This window comes from Panthera onca, chromosome C1 (assembly GCF_046562875.1).
Source record: "Panthera onca isolate mPanOnc1 chromosome C1, mPanOnc1 haplotype 2, whole genome shotgun sequence".
Classification (NCBI taxonomy): Eukaryota; Metazoa; Chordata; class Mammalia; order Carnivora; family Felidae; genus Panthera; species Panthera onca.
Genome location: NC_138346.1, coordinates 91,593,717 through 91,613,789, shown reverse-complemented (window position 1 = coordinate 91,613,789; position 20,073 = coordinate 91,593,717). Strand labels below are relative to the sequence as shown.

The 20,073-nt window shown below is 38.8% G+C and overlaps 1 protein-coding gene across 1 annotated transcript in view; it reads right to left on the bottom strand.

The window, feature by feature from the left end:
- Positions 1-19,421, bottom strand: part of NXPH2 (neurexophilin 2) — a 112,625-nt gene extending 93,204 nt beyond the window's left edge. Inside the window, exon 1 of the mRNA XM_060626119.3 lies at positions 19,261-19,421. Coding sequence (XP_060482102.1) covers positions 19,261-19,311 — 51 coding nt within the window. The 5' untranslated portion in view covers positions 19,312-19,421. The remainder of the gene's footprint in view (positions 1-19,260) is intronic.
- Positions 19,422-20,073: the final 652 nt, after the last annotated feature.

Here is a 20,073-nt window from a genome sequence, read left to right as displayed (position 1 = left end):
CTTGCAGATACAAGAACATTTAACTTTCAAAGATTCTGATTGAAGTACATATCTAAGGCAAAGTACGCTTCATCATGTGCATCCAAATGTGTGGATTATCTGAAGATAAAAAAGGTTAGCAGATTCAGCTAAAGAGAAACCTAGCAGCTCTGAGAATTAGAAAATTAAAAAGCAGGCATCTGAAGCTAACCATTTAAGACGCTTGCGGGATTCAAGAGGGTGTCAGGGGAGTAGTGCTAACCACACAAAACGTCATCACATTTCAGAGTACAAGGTTACAAAGGTGGAGATCCTAGATTAGGCTTGTTGAAATCCAGAGTAGCATAAGGATTAAACACGACTGAAATTTAGAGAGTTTCTTTCCTGAATTAGAGATATACGCAGTTCTGGTATACGCAGAACTGGGAAGTAGCCAGGACCACTTGGGTCCCCAGAGAAAGAGCTTAGCAGAAGTTTCTGTTAGAAAGCACATTAAGCAGATTCAAAGCTGAGTGTATGTGAGGTGAAAGAAGGGAACAGATGTAAAGAGAAAAAGCATGACTTTTGCTTCTTTTATAGCACAACGTGTAACCTATCCCTGACATATCTGGAGATGAGAGCCTTGAACGACACTGTATTATGTCATCAAAAAGGTCAATCGAGATCATGGGTGTCCACAAGCTATGCTATGTATGACATTGCCAAAGAAATCAGATTTCACACCAATTCTGGCATCTCTCCCCATGATTCACACTTTACCCAGAAGCCTCTAGCACACCAGAATGCTTAATAAAAACTTTAAGTCTCTCATTAATCACATTCAAAGATGACAGCTTTTGCTCACTACTCGCACTCATAAAATACCATTCTCCTACTGCAGGTGTATTATTTAATAACAACTGGGATACATTTTGATTTGGTTCTACATCTCCCCAATATAAACCCAAAGCCAAATATTATAAAAGGAATTTTTTAATGATTTGGTCATGCGCCTTCACCGTGTCAATTTTGGTCTGCTAACTTAAATGTTGTACAACACATAAAAAGAGCTTATTATACTATAATATTTGTGTTGTTAGAACCCAGAAGAAAAGCTGTTCCTGAGTGAAAGTGCAAGAACCTTCCCTATGAATAAACAGAGGATGCTTTTATCACATGGAGCTTGTGAGCTGTGTCCTGCTTAAACCATAACTGTCTACAAATAATACTCTTCGACTGAAAGGAAATCTGCTTCTTTATCTGCTGGAAATATGCTTGTTTAGTCTAATGAAAAGAGGCTCCATATCCTACAGAACCAAGCTTGGCTCCTCAGGTCGGGCCATGCCTACTTCCATTCACATTACATTTACTTATATTTAAAGTGGGAGAGTTGGGGCACATGTCATTTTACAAGAAGGTTACAGTGCTTACTGATAGGTAAAGGGATGACTGTTAAAACCGTGTGTGGTCTTTGAAATTTCAGAGTTAAAAACCAGATCAGAAATCTTGATCATAAATTTAAAATTGTTGAACGTCTAAATCCTTATTTTCGTTAAATTTTTCTATCAAATGATTTAACTCTAAACTTTAGAAATAAAATTTTCCCTGTTATCTATTTCTCTAAGTATATAAATTTTAATATATTAAAAAGGGCAACAGCACAGCATATTTTATTAAAAACACAGGAGTCAATAATAATGATAAGAAGAGATTATAAAGCTTTATAAGGGGCATGTTTGTGAACCAACATCAAATTTTATTTGTGCCTATCTGTATTTACTTCTAAAAGGGTAAACACTGGAATCAATCAGTTCCTTGGCTATTGAGAATACCCTTTCTTTGTTCTAATAGAAGATAACAGACTTAGTCTTAAAATAATCACACAGAGCAAATAAATCTATCTTTTTATGGTGCTGTAACTTAGGTGTAAAAGTTTTGTCCCAGAGGATCCTTGCAATGATACCATTAAGAAAAGTTAAGGGCCTTTTCTCATATAAACCCAGAGTTCCAAAACAAAGGGGGTTCGGGTGCACTCTGAAGGAGTTCAGGGATGCTAACGTATAGCACTTAGATTTAATCTGTCACTCAAATTTCTTCCTTGTAATCTGTTACAGGTAGTTTTCCATTGGCTTTGAAGCATGGCTCATCAAGGAGGTTATTGAGTGATTTCTCTCAAAAGTTCATTCATTCAGTCATTTGAGCATTTATTGGATGCCTACTGGGTGGTTGGCTGTGGTGTTAGAAACTGACATCTACGTTCTCAGTGTTTATAGATTTCATTTAAGTGGACTATACAAAGAGATGCTTCCGTCTCCAGTGGAGGTGTGAGCAGTATGCAGGAGCCCAGAGAAAAGCACTTAACATGCCTTTGGAGGAAAGGTCTGCAGAAGCTGGGAAAACCCCTGGTGTGTGACCTGAGGCCATCTCCTTCCTGTGATGGTGGCCAGGGTAACTGTAGCTCCTTCCATAAGCCATAATAATATGGCTTATATTCCACCCATCAGAGGCCAAGGCTCCAACAGCACCATAAATTCATAAAGCCAAAGAACATCTAAGAGACCATCTGGCTTAGGGGTTCCCAAATCTGGCTGGGCCCCAGCAACACCTGGTGTCTTGGCCCCAACCCACAGACACTGATATAACATGCCTGAAGGCTCTGAACACACTCTTTCATTGTGGCTGTTGCAGTCGGCATACATAGACCAGCATTTGGGAATCACTGAATCCAACCACCTCAATTTTCAGAAGGAAACTTTTAGAGGAAATTCATACCTGCAGAAATGAAAAGACTCCATCAAATTTCAGGAACAGCAATGGAGAAACATCTGGCCAAGAAACTTTTAGCACAAATACTTTCAAAAAGTATTTTCAAGGCACATGATATAAGCTGTATATCATAGGACCATATGTAAAAGAATACAAGGTCAAGAACTATATAGTGGGAGAGAAAACCTTCAAGAAAATTGGTTTTAGTAAAGGTACTCATTGCAATGAGCTATAAATTTGCTCTGCTTTTCCTGGTAGAAAAAGTAAATAGAAAACACTGAGTTGAAACTCTTATTCTTTAAGTCATGATAGTTGATTTAGGGAAAAATACTTTTGTTCCTAGGAATATATTCTAAGGAAAAGCTTGGCATAGTACTATGCCTACAAGACACTTAAACTGGCATATGAAGCCATGAATGAAAATATGACTATATGTGTTGCAAAAAAAAACAAAAAAAACAAAAAAAACCACCTGTTTTTCTAAGGCTATCTCCTACATTAACCTTTGATGGAAGGTAGGAGAATATCAATAAATAATGGCTTGTGCAGGCATTTGTAGAGAATGACATTAGCACAATATAAACAGGTCTATAACTTTCAAGGTAGAGAAAAAACATCCTCCTGCCAATGAAAAGATACCACTTTTGATGTGGTGGTGAGAGTTCAGTAGGAGAGTGTTCTCTGTGCAGGGCATGTGTGTATGTATAAGGGCAGTAGGAAGGATGTACTGGCCTGCCCACGGTGCCCTCAACACACTCACTCCAGAGGCTACAGGAGCCTATGCACAGGTTCATCTACCATAGATATAAAGGCAAAGAGCTGTAGTCCACTGTGGTTCTCAGACTTTGTCCCAATAAGTAGTCATTATTTATAGAAATTAGCTATAATTTCATGAAAACATACTATGTTTCAAATTTTAACACCAGCAAGGATTCTGTGTACTTATTTATTGCCATGTTTATCTCTGGAGGAGAAGAAGCAACTCTTACAGTGTATATACCTTCACAGGTACATTTTTTAAAAATGAGAATTGCCTTAAAGAAGAAATGTAATTAAAAATGCATTCCAATTGGGTGGCTCAGTCAGTTTAGTGTCTGACTCTTGGTTTGGGCTCAGGTCATGATCTCACAAGGTGAGATCGAGCCCCACATGGGGCTCTGTACTGACGGCACAGAACCTGCTTGGGATTCTCTCTTTCCCTTTCTGTCTGCCCCTCCCCTGCTCACTCTCTCTCTCAAAAATAAAAATAAATAAACTTGAAAGAATGCATTCCAATGTAGAAGTGATTTATACCATTCATAAAAAGAGTAACTCGGAGCTTATATTTTAGTATGAATTTAATAATTTTAAGCTACTTTTTAAAATGTCAAAAACACTAAATGGAATTTCCTACTCAAAAGCACTACTCTCCAGTTTTGATATGCATAATATAATCTGGGTTTGTGATAAACTCATTGAAGAATGTAACCCTACTATATGTTAATTGTAACAAATACACACATCAAATGTGATTCAGTTCACATTTTTATTAACCAATTATTATTTATGATTGTCATTTTCAGTTTTAGTTGCTGTCTTCTATCTTTTACAAGGTAATTTTTTTTTCTTATTACTGCATTTTAAAATATGGAAATTCAAAGGCTTTACTAAAATTCTCTGAGCCAGCCCTAACAACTGGTAAGAGCTGCACCTGAGGCAAAATGAAATGTGTGAATTTCTACTAAAGAGGGAAATCCTATCCAGGAGAGCAATATCAGGGGAATCACTCATCCATTTCCCTTAAAAAGGGAAATTTGTTTAACAGAGATGTGTACCCTGGGCAGAGTGCCTAACAGAGTTGGCATTCAAAAATATTGTTTGAATTGAACTGAACTGAAGGAAACTTGCCTGAGATATGGGGAAAACAGTGTTAAGAAACTAGGTCTATGCAAAATGCTAACCCCTTTCCAACAATGCATTTAACTGGAAGAGGTCAAAGAGGTCATTTGGTTCAGCTTTTCACAGCCAGGAATCGCCTACAGCAGTGGTCCTCATCAGGGGGTGTTTGCTCCCCAGTGCACAATTGTCAATGTCTGGAGACATTTTTGGTTGTCACAATTGGGAGAGTGTACTACTGGCATCTAGTGAGCTGGTAGAGTCCAGGGATGCTGCTGAGCATCCCACAATGCACAGGGCAGCCTCCTTTTCCCTGCCCCTAACCTTCCATTCAAGTAATTACTTGGCACAAGATGTCAACAATAGTGCTGAATTTGGGAAACCCTGCCATATAGCATGACTAAATAGGTTGCCTCTGCTTACCTTTATTTTTTTTCCAAATCACTTTATTGAGGCATGACTGACATACAAAATACTATATATGTATAATGTATACACTAAGAGATAAGTATACTCTCATGAAACGATCACCACCATCTCTGCCATTCACATATCCATCACATCCTAGTGAATGCACACTCAGGACCTTACAAGCATGCCTTTATAACTGCCGGGCAGCTACCTCCACTAAAAAAGAACACCCTTATTTTGAAATTCACAGCGATAGTATACGCCAAAAGCACTTCACAAAAAACAAGTGCACATATCCAAAATCACATTTGAAGGTCAAAATGCAGTTTCCAGTTGGTAATATTAAATTTATTATTCTAACCTGTTTATATGACAAAGAATAAAAGCACATTGTAAATAAATTTATATGCAGAATTTTTGTTGGTTGTATTGCTTTTAAGTCTTCTATTTGGCAGCTTTTAAGACTTTAACCCTATTTCTTAATTTATTAACATTAGACAGCTTCTCTTCTTACTATGAAAGGTAAGGAGACTGGCATGCTCATCTACCTTTACCTGTGTATTCCTTTTACCACCAAATTTTTATCATATTCTATTACTTTAGTTCATTAATATTTATTATGCTTACATTCCATTCTTAGACTATATTGAAATCACTCATGCTTTGTGTATAAATCCATTCCAAACACAGTAAACAAACAGCATTTATAAAACTGAAAAGAGTGAAATGGCTTCCCTGTAGAGTCACAGTGTGACCAGACACAGAGAAGGAAACGGAACCCGACACCTTTGACACCTTCCCAAGGTCAGAAGCTAACTGTTCCTTTCTTTGCTTTACTTCTTCTGAGTCATGCTCAGACACCACTGTGTCCCACCTCATTCCCCTGTTCTATATTTCTTCCTGCTTGGCTGAGCTAGGTCTTTGAAGATTATTCCATATGGTGTGAGTGGTAACTCCCCAGAGATCCTTGCATGCCCCAAACATCATTTTTCATTTTTTCTGATTTTCTCTTCTTTTTTCTTCTTCTTTCCCTTTCATATTTAATATAATTTGGCTGTTGGCTCAATATCCCTTCCCCCTCAGAACTTTTAAGGCATTATTCCATTGTTTCTAACATCTAGTGTGGTTAAAGAGACGTATGTGTGTTTGTCAGTAATCTCTTGTCTCTCTGAAAGCTCTTAGGGTTTTCTATTATTTCCTTTGAGTTCAGAAATTTCACCAGATTCTCTTGTTTTTAAATCAGTCCCTTCAACACTATTTTTTTGACTAGGTCACCTCCCTTCACGGTCTCTGTTTCTGGGGCTCCTCACTGGATTTTCTGGAATTGGTTCTCTGTGTCTCTTCACTGTTAACTCCTATTTCCCATTTTGGTCTTTTGGTTCTGTCATGACAGACTTCCTTGAATTCACGTCACACAGTTCACCAGCACGAACTTTTGCCCTTTCTTTTCAACCCTCTCCCCAACTTTTTAATTTTATCAGTTATATATTTCATTTCTAAGAATTTTTCTCATTGCTCAGTTGATCTTTCTTCATAGCAGCATGTTCTTATTTTCAGGATGCAATATACTCTTGAGTTTCTGAGAATACTAATTAGGAGTCTTTAAAGTTGAAATCTGTCCCCTATATTATCTGTTTCCTCCAGGGTAGCGCCTCATCTTCCTCTTCCTCATCCTCCTTCTTGCTAATGATTTCTCTCAAATGTCTGGTAATCTTTGGTTATCTAGGTCTATGAGTGAAAAATCATGCTAATTAATATGAAGAACTGGAATGGGTCTTTTTTGTAGGTGTTTGGGTCTCTCTTTCTAATAGAGTTCTTCCTTCAGTGGGAGTTCCGATTACAAGATCTCTAGTGACAATATATAGTGTTGATTCCCTAGGATGTGTAGAACTGTTGATCAAAGTATCCCACCCTTTTCAAGCCAAGGAAAATGACCCAAGCCAAGAGCATGACGTATTAAACGAAGCAAAACAAGAACTGCAGAAAAAAAAAAAAAAAAAGCTTGGCATTTATTCATCATCTTGTCCAATTGATACCTTCCAGATACCTAGACCCTTGATTCTGCTCTAGACATGCCTGGTTCTGCAACCTTTCACATGAGCCACCTGTTTTCATGAGTTTCTTCTCTGCCTAAGTTTGTCATTGTTAGCTTCTGTTGCTTGAACACCAAGAACTGACGGTGTTGCAGATGGAAAGGAAAACTGATCTTTGTTAAGCTAACTCTAGGTACTGGGCATTTTACATTTTTGTATATAATGACCATAACCCTATGAAATAGCTATAATTGACATTACTTTATGAAGAAACTGAAATTGAGTAGATTTATTGGCTTGTCCAAGATGCCAAAAAAAGAACTGGAATCCAAGTCAATCTGACATCTAAACGTATGCTTTTTTCCCCTCATCTGAAGTACTCATGGAGTATTAAAGATACAGACCTGGCTGTGGGTATCAGTGTGTGATGAATATTTGATGAGAAATCTAAGGCCGCAAAAGCAGGTAGAAACATTTAGACTAGGTGTGTTAAGAAAAAGGGAATCACAATCTCATTCTTAAAAGTCGAGTGACATAGTAAATCAAAGGAAGATTTAAGAAAGATGATTCTATGACATGTGGTGTGAATTTAGAAGGCTTGCATTGGAATAAAGTAGACTGGCTAGGAGGCTGCTGTAGTGATGAAATGGCAGCAGGTGGAGAGGAAGAGACAGTTTACAGAAGGATTTGGAAGGAAATTTCATAGGATTTTGTGACTGAATGGATATTGTAGGGGATGAAGAAAATGAGCCAAAAATGACTAAAAGATTTCCAGTTGCAGGGGAAAGCTGAGTGAATGTATTTACCTTGCCTCCCTCCCAAATTTCCAATGAAATGAACTAGGAATGCAAAAATAAGACTGAATGCATTGCGGTGCTAGAAAGAAGCAAAGATGCCAAGAGTCCACAAGATTTGAGAACTTCTAGAGGAAGGAAAGAAGAGTGAATCAGAATGATGCAAAAGCCGGATATGCTGAGCAGTCTGCAACCAACAAAGACAAAGGAGAACAGCACCTGAGCACTAAGCTAGGGTTTACCCCATGTGGAATACACTCTTCTCACCACCACGCTCAGCCCAGGAAGAGCTAGGAGTGCATGCAGGCACCAGGCCAGCTCCCAGGTGGCCGCAAAGTCCTCTAATGAGCAAAAAGAGGGACGCGGCCTGGAGGCTCACCCCTTAATGTGAGGCTTCATTCACCTTGGACTGTATAGAATTAACCATGGAATCTGCCACAGAAAGCTTCCAGTTACAGCAGTAGACCTAGAGAGGGAATGAAGGCAGTTCCCTACTCCTGTTCCAAAACATACAAACTTGAGGGGGAAATATGGCACTCACAAAAGTGTGGAGTAAATTTTTAAAAATTAAGTTAAGAACATATATAATGTTATGCTAAATAAATCTGAAGATATGCAAAAATGCATAATTTTCTTTTAAAATTAATAAAAGCGATTCCATAAGGGCTGAAGAAAAAATCTGAAAGGAGAAGGAGTCATAATGACAATGAAATGTTTATAAAAGGTTTCTCCTGGGGCACCTGGGTGGCTCAGTTGGTTAAGTGTCGGACCTCAACTCTGGTCAAGATTTCACGCCTCATGAATTTGAGGCCCCGTGTAGGGCTCTGTGCTGACAGCTCAGAGCCTGGAGCCTGCTTCCAATTCTGTGTGTGTGGGTCTCTCTCTCTGCCCCTTCTCCCCGCCAAAAAAAAAAAAAAAAAATTTAAAACATTAAAAAAAAAATCTCTCCTGAGGCACCTGGGTGGCTGAGTGGACTGAGCATCGGACTTTGATTTAGGCTCAGGTCATGGTCCCAGGGTCATGGGATCAAGCCGCATGTCGGGATCCATGCTAAGCATGAAGACTTCTTAAGATTCTCTCTCTCCCTCTCCCTCTGCCATTCTCCCCCGCTCGCACTCGTGCTTTCTCTCTCTAAAAAGAAAATAAAAGCTCTCTCCTAAAACAAAAAGGCTCAAATGGATTAAATAACCTCTAACAAACTTCTAAGAGAAAGCAATTCTCAACTATTTTAATATCTCCCAGAACTGAGAAGAATAAATAGAAGTCCTTCTAATTATGGTCCTTGAATAATCCTAATGCAAAACCTGCTGTGTTACACTTTTGCTATATTTTATTTATGAATAGTGTTCCTAAACAAAATACTAACAATATAAAAACACATGTATCAGTGTATTAATATACAGATAATTTGAGGCATCTGGATGGCTCAGTAAGTTAAGCGTCTGACTTCAGCTCAGATCATGATCTCACTGTTCATGAGTTTGAGCCCGGCTGACAAGTAGTGCTGACAGCTCAGAGCCTAGAGCCTGCTTAGGATTCTGTGTCTCCTTCTCTCTCTGCCCCTCCCCTGCTAGCACTCTATCTCTCTCTTTCTCAAAAATAAATAAACCTTTAAAAATTTTTTTAAAAATACAGTAAAATGCAGACAATTTAACTTGGTTTAAGCAGTTTATTAGGATAACTATTCATAAATAAGAAACATAAAGAGGTAGGCATTTTTTTAAAAAAATGATCATTTTGAAGGATCCTGAAAACATATCTCAAATCGACCTCTATGATCAACAAATTTATTTTAATTTGGAATGTAACTTGATTGATTATCAGAAGCTAAAAGGAAACACCATATTTAGTAAAGTTTACATTACAGTTGGAAATATGAAAAAAAATACCTACCTTTCCAGTGTTAGTCAACAATATTCTGAAGCTTCTACTCCATACGCTAGGAGAATAAATTTTAATTCAAGAGGCATCAGTGTTTAATAGAAAGAGCCAAACATAAGATTATTTATAGATAATATAATTGTCTATACATAAAATCCAGGAGAATCAAATTAAGAATTACTAAAAATAAAAATTACTTCAGAAATTACATTTCTGAGTTCTACTCATATAAACACAAATATATGAAAATAAATATATTTCCTTATATTCCAGCAAAATATAATTTTTAAATGTCAGGCATAGAAACAGTGTCCACAACAACTCTACAATGTATAAAATGTCCAAGAATAGTAAAATAAACAACTGCGCAAAAGCAAAGTAAAAAAAATATTAAAGTTTAAAGCTGTAGAAAAAATGGAAAAATTAAGAAAATTTATAAGAGTAAGAATACAAATGGTTAAATATGAAAACACACGTTACCTTCCTAATAAACAATGAGGTGTTTTCCTCTAATAGATTAGCAAAGTTAAAAAAAAAAAAAGAGGGAAAACACTATTCAGATAGGGACATAGATATGCAAATACACTGTGTGTGGTACTGTATTTTGGTATAGTCTTTTAGGGGGTAATTTATATTTACCAAAAACCATATTGTACATTCCCAGCATTGAACCAGTATTTTCAGTTCTAGGAATTCATTTTATATATTCACAAATATACTAAAAAAATTAAAAACAATCAAAATATTAATAAAGGACTAATCAAATACATTATGGTATGTCAATGCTGTGAAATACTATGAATGCTCAAAAATACAAGTTGTTCTATATTGCATAAAAATGGCCACAATATATTATTGTATTAAAAATACGTTACAGAATATTGTATTGTTATAATTATGATAAAAGCATATATACCTACAATTTCTGGAAAAATATACATTAAATTATTAGTGATTATCTCTAACTGCAAGAAGGCAGAAAGCAGACAAGGCTGAGAATGGCTACTTTAAATTTTATGAATATTAAAAAAAAAAATTTAAACAAATCTGAGGTTGGGTTCTCCAGAAGCAAATCCTGAGACAAGTGTTTGAATGCAAGTGATTTATCATGAAGCGGTTGCAGGGAAGTCGGGTAAGGGAGAGAGGCCGCAGGTCAGAGAATGGAAGGAAGCCATGGAACTATGTGATCTCAAGCAAAATGCACTTGAGGTAGATTCAGCCTGCTGCCTCAAAGGGAACTCCAGAACATTCTGCTACATCTCAGAGCAAGGGAACGTGGCTTTTCACACCCTGGCACCTGTGAGTCACTTATCTGTTAAGAGCTGGCTGAAGGGGCTGGGAAGGGAACAGGACAATGCGACTCTGAGTGCTCTCTGGCAAGGTGCATCAACACCAACACCTGGGGTGCTCCTCTGAAGGAGAGTCACAGTTGCCCAGTGTTAGAATAGAAACCAAAAGGTGGAGGCTGGGGGTGGGGAACGAAGGTTACAGGGGTGGTCCATAGAAATGTCTTTTCAACATTTCAAAGAGATCTGGGTGGACAGCCAACAAAATCTACTATGATATATTATTACCTTTATAATAAGATACATATTGTCATAAAATGTAAGAAAGGGAAGAGACAGCAAGAGGAAGTATGCTACTGGTAAAGCAAAATTCAATATGAATGCTTGCAAGTTCTGCACCAGTGTAAGCACCTACTAGGTAGCCCCGCCCCATCCCCCAGGCTCCTTCTCATATTCCCACCTGCCCATTAGACAACCAGGATTAAATGGCCTTTAATAGAAATTAAGACTTTTCACTCTCTTCCTTTTCATTTTTTCAATCCGAAGTGGTACAGGTTGAGATCTTGAGAAATTAGAGGAACTCTCAAATCCTCTGTTGATCTTAACTGGAACCATATTTACTTAGCCAACAACTTAACCCTAAAGCTGTATAAAAGCCAAAGTACTTGGCAAACTCTATGAGGCTAAGTCCTAAATAGAACTCCTTATTAAGGGACATGATCCAAGAATCTGTTTGTTGTGTTTACCTTCTTTGACTTTATGAGAAACTGTTTAAAACATTCCTAAAATGAATGAGTTGAGGTTTCTACCACAGCATGGACACTGAACAGAATGAGACATTTCCTAGAAGTGTCCCTCAAGCCTATCATTCAGGACATCAAAGACAGATCTCACAGCCTTCTGCTACAAATGGACCTGCCTGACCTAAGAGCTGGACTAGGTACATGATTCAAGTTTTATCTTTTTCTGGTCTACAGTCCATGTCTGAAACCTTCAAAGGTTTTGTTTCTTCATCTGTAAAGTGGATGCAGTAACTATTATTTTGGTTACCTTTCCAAGCTGATGTGAAGATAAAATGAGATCACATGTGTGAAAGACTGTAGTAAACCATGTAGTGCTTTATTCCAAGTCACTTGTCTGAATACAAGGATACCAGACATTAAAAAGGGGGAAGAGGTGACCTCAAGATCTAAACCCATGAATAGTGTAAGGAACTTGTTCAGGAAAGATGTGTGTGGCTTTGAATATGTTAAGCTGAGAAAGTAGTAAAACATCCAAGTTACAATGAACGGTAAGCTCTGGAGATATGGCCTTGGATCCTGAACAACAGGGTAGAGACTGAGGTTCAAATTTGGGAGTCATCGACATAGGAGCAACACGTGAATTCGCGACTATGGAAAACACACCTTTGAAAACTTCACCTCCTTTTTTATTTCCATAGCAATATTCCTATACTGACCCCAACTGTCTTCTATCGTGGATTATCAAAATGCAAAACTTTGTTAATAAAAATTATCGTTATCATTACTACAAAATGTTAAACAGTTCTTTTGAGTCTCAATTCTCTTACTGTAGACATTATCCGTTCAAAATGTTGTGCAGATTGTCAGACTCAATAGATCACTTTCACTGGTTAAGCTTGCACACACAAAAGAGGGGTAGAATTCTGGAATGGAAATCACGTGGACTTCATATAACCATATAAATTAAACATGTGGTCTTTCCTTGCAAATCATCTAGACTATTTCTTAAATTAATTACCGTTTTGAATGAATATATATACATGCTAGGTAACTTAAGGTAAAATTGATGAGAGAGATTTTAAAAGTGTCAGTATTATATTACAATGCTTGAAAATCACAATCTCGCATATTCTTGCATGAAGAGATTTAAGTGAGTGTTTTTTTGACCCTAGAATCACCTTATTTGGTCCAAACAGCAATATCACAAAGTCAGGGTTCGTTTTTAGACATTTACATTGTTTCAAGTGTAGCTGGACTGATCCCCAGGACTAGTCAGTCTGTTTCAGATGGCTTGTTGCCTAAAGTTATGACCACTGACATTTCTCCATCTTTGATAGGGTCTCACATACCAGCTCTTTATTGGTTTTCTTTTAAAAGTGTTGTACCATTTACATTTGAACTCCTGAAATCTTAGTAATTAAAAGTATTTCTGCGTCAAATAGGCTGGATTCTATTGAGGCACACAAAAGTCATATGATCTTTTTTCTGGTTGAAGTACAGTATTAAACTGTAATGTTGTTTATCTTAATAATTAGAATTTAACTGAGAGTCAATTTACTTTTTATTTAAATTAAAGTAATCACTAGATGTTAGTAGTTTACAATTTAAAAATAGTATAGAGGGGAAAGAGCCTGAATGCACAATTTTAATTTAAATTTTATTGATTTGGTTGATTATATGGGTTAAATAAATGTTCATCAATTCCCTTTGCCTACTTTCAACTAATTTTCCCTTCCCATAACAGGGATAACATTAGTCAATCTTGCAGCGTTTTAAATCTACTTCTAAATATACATATCCTTTGTGATGTGGTTAACAGCATAAACTCAAAGTAAAATTTATATTTAAAACAATATGTTTGTAAGACATACTTTAAATTGTACAGTAACTAAAGATGTAATTCCTAAAAAGAAAAATCCAGAAACACTGTTACCATGTATTAAAAAAAGGAGAGTGATGCCAGAAATCATTTTTCATCCACTTTATCATTAATGACTTCATTTACAGATGAAGGGTTTGAGGTTGTTAAATGAGTTGCCCAAGACACATACACACACATGTATGTGCACACATTCACACACTCACACTCTCAGGCCAGTCCTATTTTGTTGGCTGCTATGTCCTCAACATCTGCTATTCTCTCGGTGTGTAGTCTGGGTTCAAACAGTCAGTCAGTCAATATTTGTTGAGGGTGCAATTTATTTAGAAATGGAACACCGAATGCATTGTTCAAAATGGAAATGTTTAAGACATCCTTCTAGATCTTATAGTTTTATTGGGAGAATAGAACGTGATAAACCATATAAAAGAAACTTGAAAAGGGTGAGTATATGCAAATCTCAGAGAACGTTATTATTGTAGTTTAAGAGTACAAAACTTCCTTTGTCTCTTACCGTATGACCATTGCCTAAGAAAGACAGAATTCACAAGAATGCAATTTTAAAGACACTATTTTAATTTCTTGAATGACTGGCTAGGAAAAAGGAAAATATGTTCTATGGCTTTTGGGTTTAAATAACGAAACTTTAATTTTTAATGGTCGTTCCATAAAGAAACAGAATTCCTTATTATATATTGATCTTAGAGCACAATGAACCAAACATTTGTTTGAAGGTTTTTTTCTAGATTTTCATACATTAAAAATAACATAAAATAGAAGTTTTCAATCAATTCTATCTTAGGATTCTTTCTATAGTATGAAACTCCATGCTGTAAATTGCTTTAGATCCTTTTCTAAAGGGTTTTGAAATAAAGAATGCCATCAACATAAAGAGACGTCATCAACACCATTGGTCATATCAAAAATAGTAAAACATTTAAGTAGATTGTTAGCAAATAAAGACTCATAAAAACAATCATTAGGGCATCTGAATTTGGCACCATTAAAAACACTCTTGATGAAGTCATGTTACAAAATCCTACAATGATGCAATAAACAGGTTAACTGGGAAAGGATTATTTAAAATACGTTAAACACTATAACCTCTGGGCCAAAATAATACAGAAATTAGTTTGTTGCATACCATAAGAGTACTGAGAGAGTAGCCTCACATGGGTGAGTGCCCAAAATCATTTGGTCCAATTTTTTAAAGCAGCTTTAAAATAATTGACTCCCAAATCCAGATATTAAATGCCAACTTCTTACCGGCAATAATGCTTATGGCTAAGATAGAAATGAGATTCTTTACAGAAACGCTGACACAGCCCTAACTGTAGGCACTTGAGTGTGCAGCTATAATTCTTTTTTCAAATCTTACCCAGCAATGCTTCAGGTAAAGGAGTCCGCAGAATATGTAAACAGTAAGAGACGTCTTTTTTACGAAAAGCTTTTACGAAATCACAACCCTTGACACATTGATATTCACTGTTGATCGCCACCGCTAAATGTCTAAATCACTCAAAGTGTATTGATTAGATCCTTCATAGGTAAAAGGTGGGCAACGTATTATAAAATCAACATTTCTTAATTCATTCGATTTGCAAGAGCTACACATTTTAAGCTGACAATGTAAAACCTCTAAAAGGTTTTTCAGAAAGCCTTCTGCCTTATTTAGCATTTTGACCATTAATCAAAAACAATGAGAAAAGAATATTAAAAAACAAAGCAAAACAGAACAAAGATTAAGAAAGCTTTTCTTTTCCATTTGGAAATCTATTAAGCTATAAAATAAGTTCCCAAGAGGAGTCAGTTTCCTGTGTGAAAGGCATTTAAAACTGAACCAGATAACATAAATCTCAGAACAGACCAGAGGGACACAATTTACACTGGAAGAGTGGCTAGAATGGAGGGCTTCGCTGTGTGATCTTGATTCTCATCTTTAAAAATGTCTAAGATAATGATGCTTTTAATGAGGAATTAATTTTAATGCCCAGCCAACTCTAAGTGGTAACCATGACATGGCAGTAGTTCTACTGTGCATTGCCATCTAGCCAACAGACAACTATTGATCCTACACTAGAAAATACTGTTTTGATGTTTATTGATCAGAACTCTAAGAGGGAAATTGTGATTTCTGAATGGAAGACAGTCATGAGTTACCACTTTTTGTAAATATAGAGCTGAGAATAAATATGTAGTACAAATATTGTACTAAACAAATACTAAAATTATTAACTTGTTAAAGGATAAACAAAATACCCTTAGTAAGTTTATGTGGGATGATATTCTACGAGGATGAACTTAAAATTGTAATACCTGCATCACAAGTATTCTGATTTTATAGAATTCTAAAATTCGCTACCTTACATCACTTCTAATTTATATTTTACTTTATAAAATTATTATATCACAGAAAACAAGTTGAAATGTGTAACAAACTTATTTAAAAAATGATCACTGAATTTTATATTAAACTCAAGCTAGTAATCCATTTAAATTCAAATTTAATCTTTTTACAATCTGCTTTTTACTTAAAGGCAAAAATCACACTTATTATGAGTTACACATTATCATGTAAATCTGTAAGAAGTTGTCATCTGGCAAAGTCTTTGTATCATGTCAGGAAATAACACTCATTGTATTATAATATTAATTTCAAATGCTAATTTTCTCATCATTAGATGGCAGAAAAGAAATAATGCGCTGTTAATACTGTAATAAAGAATGTGTTGCTGAATAAGGATTTCAGAGAAAATAATACATTCAGGATTGATATTTAAATTTTGCAAATGCCTAGTAATCCTGTTAATTAGGGAAAGTAACCTATCTGTTAAAACACCGGACACACGCAGGCAAGGAAAACTGGGCAGGGACAAGTAACATACACACATACTTCATAGGTTGCCTGGAATATTTATCAATTCAGTTTATTGTTTTCTTAAAAATTTTAAGTATTAAAAAAATAAGTAAAAACATTCTAGCTATTGTACCAGTATCAGGTGGTTAGTGACTTATTTAGACCCAACTCCCTGTGACTGCTTTTGATGAAAAAGGCAATTTTCTTAAAATTAAATTTCAACATCCCCAAATGAATGCACTACTCACTTAAAATATTTAGCAGTTTTTAAAAAGTATATTCTTCAGATTGCCAGTATGGATGAAAAAGTAAAAGGCGATTCCAGCAATAACCCAACCTTGCCCCGCCCCTCCCCCCCCCCACCTCCCCAATGGCACCTCTACTAACTACATATGTTTCTAGTTCCTAGAAAATTAAAAGACTAGTTTTCAAATCTAGAAAACATGTTATCCACTTGCTGTTAGGACTTAGCAAATCAGTTCAATATCAGCTGGAAAAGGTAGACTAAAGCTGTGAGCCACCCAAAGGGTGGAATTAGATCTGCCCTTTTTTATACCTGCTGGGGTGGGGTACATGATGGGATTGGGGAATGTTTTCATTTAGATCCACCCTCCTAAGCCACTCTGTTTTCCTTTACACCGTAACCTCCTTGTGTTATAAGGCTGGAAACAGCTCTAAGAACGTGGAGAATGTAAACAGCCTTTTATTGTCCAAAAGGATGGCAGTGTAAGAAATGCGGGCTTATTACAGGGCTGCAGCTCCCACCTCACTTAACATGATAAAGTGCTCCAGGAAAAAAAAAAAAACAACATTACAACCCAAGCACAATCCAAAAACGGATTAGAATTTGACATAAGCTTCCTTAAAAATGAATCAATCAATCCGTGCTGTAATATTAGAATCTAGCTCTTAAGAAGGGTATATAATTCCTTCAAGATGTATTTCCTATTCCCTATTGACTATGGTGTTGTGGAAAAAAAAAGAATCTAACATTTCCAGTATAGCAGCTGATGGGAGAACTTTTTCCCAACAGATGCCCAAATGTATTTCCTCATCTTTAAGAGTCTAACACAGTGGAACACATACACAGTTCATGGTCACTGAATGCAAAATTAAATTAACGAACTAAGAGATTCATGAAGATATCCTGAAGACCTTACCTAAGTACCTGATTTCCTCAGGCTTTTAGTTTCACTTACACACACCATACAAATGCTGCTGACCAGATCACCTTTTATTGGAATCCAGCTTAAACATTTGAAAAAGCAAGTGACACTAAAGTCTGATGTGGCATATATGTTGCATGCACAATGCCTTAGATTTAAAATGTCTTGTAACATGCAGTATTGTATATAGGCAGCATGTGATGGCTCACTGAAGGACATCTGGGAACACCACTGCATTTTCCTCTTGATGCCACTGAAGAATTTCTCACTTAATGCTGTGCAAGTGGAGCTAATCTCTGTTTTAAGGAGAATGGCCAGGCTCTTTCTTATCCTCTCCCCTTCACTAAGACCTTTTAGAATCCCTTCCATTCTCCAAACTTGCAAAGTATCTCTGCATCTACAGTATCATACATCTGATAGAGAAACTTTCATAAGTTACTTGTTCTTACCCTCCAGAAGGAAATAATAGAAAGAGAGAAGAGAAGAGAAGAGAAGAGAAGAGAAGAGAAGAGAAGACATTGTCATTCTCTAAGTGCTTGGCTTCCTTAACCTTTTTTTAACAGCCCGGAGCTAACTGAGTAAAATCTTAAGTATGAGGACCAAAAAGCGTGGGATCTGGAGAAAGCTCTCTTTAACAGCACCGTATCAAGGTAAGTGCCAAGAGAGCAGGAGAAAACCATCACACAGGCGAAAGCAGTCCCTTTCTGTAATTTTACTTTAAAAGTGGTCCTCTTGACGCTTTTACTGGTGACTCCCTGACATAGAATTAACTAGCAATACATACAGTATGTAGGTATATTTCGGAAGGAGGCGAGCACGGCGCCACGCGGGAAAAGCGAGGAGAGAAGATAGTTACAACGCGAGCAGTCGCCCAAAGCCTCGCTGGCGAACCCTGAACCACCTTCTATCTAATACCCTTCATATTCCTTAGAGCCCCTTCAGGCGCCAGACCAGGCAGTAGAGGTCTTTGGTAACATACTGCTTGGAGATTCCCGAGAGGGGGCTCCAGCGTGGACTTTGGCGTGAAAGTTAGACCCTGCATCCCCACCGGCAGAAATCCCCATCCCAGTCCCCAGCGCCGGACGGAAAACGAAGAGAAATCCAGTCTGCGTTCCCCCCCACCCCCCAATCGGTCCTTTGCTTAAGTTTTCCCCTAGCCTGGAGCCTCTGACCCTAAAAACAAGGAGGCACGATGTCAGGGTTTGAAAGAAGTGTCTGCAGACATCTGGGCAAAATACCATGTGAAATATAAAGACCACCAAGCCCCTCAAACTCTGGGCTGGAGGCAAATCTTTCAGACCATTCTCATCGTATCCCGGTACCCTCATCCCCTCTCGCACCTTCTTCCCGGCCACTTTCCGCCTACTTTACCCCAGCTCTCAAGTCCCAACCCTTGCTAAGCCCCTCATCCGCCTCCAGATCCCCTCTATTCCATTCTGCGATCCTTCCCCTCTAACCCCTAAAGCAACCCCAAACTCCTTCCATTCCGCGCACTCCTAGCCCCAAGGTCCCATGAAGCCCCAGGCTCGGCTTCCGAGTCGGCCACCCGCGCGGTTTTCCCGCCGAAACGCGTCCCCAGCGCGTGGGGCGCGCAGCCGGCCGGGCACTCACCAGCTGCAGCAAGCCGGGGACCACGACGAGGGGCAGCGGCCGCAGGCGCATGGTGCCGGCTGGCGCGGCGTCTCACGAGCTGCGCGCCCTTGCCTGCCTCTCGCGCATCTCCACTTCGAGGGGCAGGACTGAAGACGCCAGGGACACTGTGCGGCGCTTTCCTCCCGGAATCCAAGCGCAGCGCCGCGCCGCGCCGCGCGGGCCGGGTGGGCGGGCGGGCAAGGTGAAGGGGGAGGGCGGGCTGGCGGGAGGTGCTTCTGGGGTCCCCAGCGCGCCACTCCTTGGAGGGGGCCTGGAAAGGAGCGTGTGGGGCCGCTCGAGACCCGCACGCTACGCGGGGCTCCAGGGGTGCCCGGGACTCCGGGGTTCCGGGGTATGGGTGAGCGCGGGGGACGCCTGCGGGCCGGAGGCGGCGGCTCGGGAGCTTTGGTACCCGTTCCCGCGCGAGGCTGCTCTAGGGATCCGGCCCCACGGTGCAGCTGCACAGCAGAGCTGAGCGCGTCCCGGAGCCGGGGGAGGCCCGGAGCCCTCTCTGCCCCCGTCCCCGCCCAGCAGAGGGCCTGTCCGGTGCCCGCTGACCCGCTCTCGTTTTACTGGGGAGGTAGGGCGGGGGGAGTCTCCCTGTATGGCTGCGAGAAAGAGGGCTCCGAGAGAACACCCAAGGAGTTTGAAGCGTAGGCAACAGCAGCGTCCTGGGCGGGGCGTGGGGGGCTGCGAACAAGAAAGGCTGAAGCGGGGAGGTGGGGCTGGAGCCCCGGACGCCTTGGGAGAGCGCCCCACTCTGCGGCAGCGCCTAGCTCCTGAGCCCTGAGC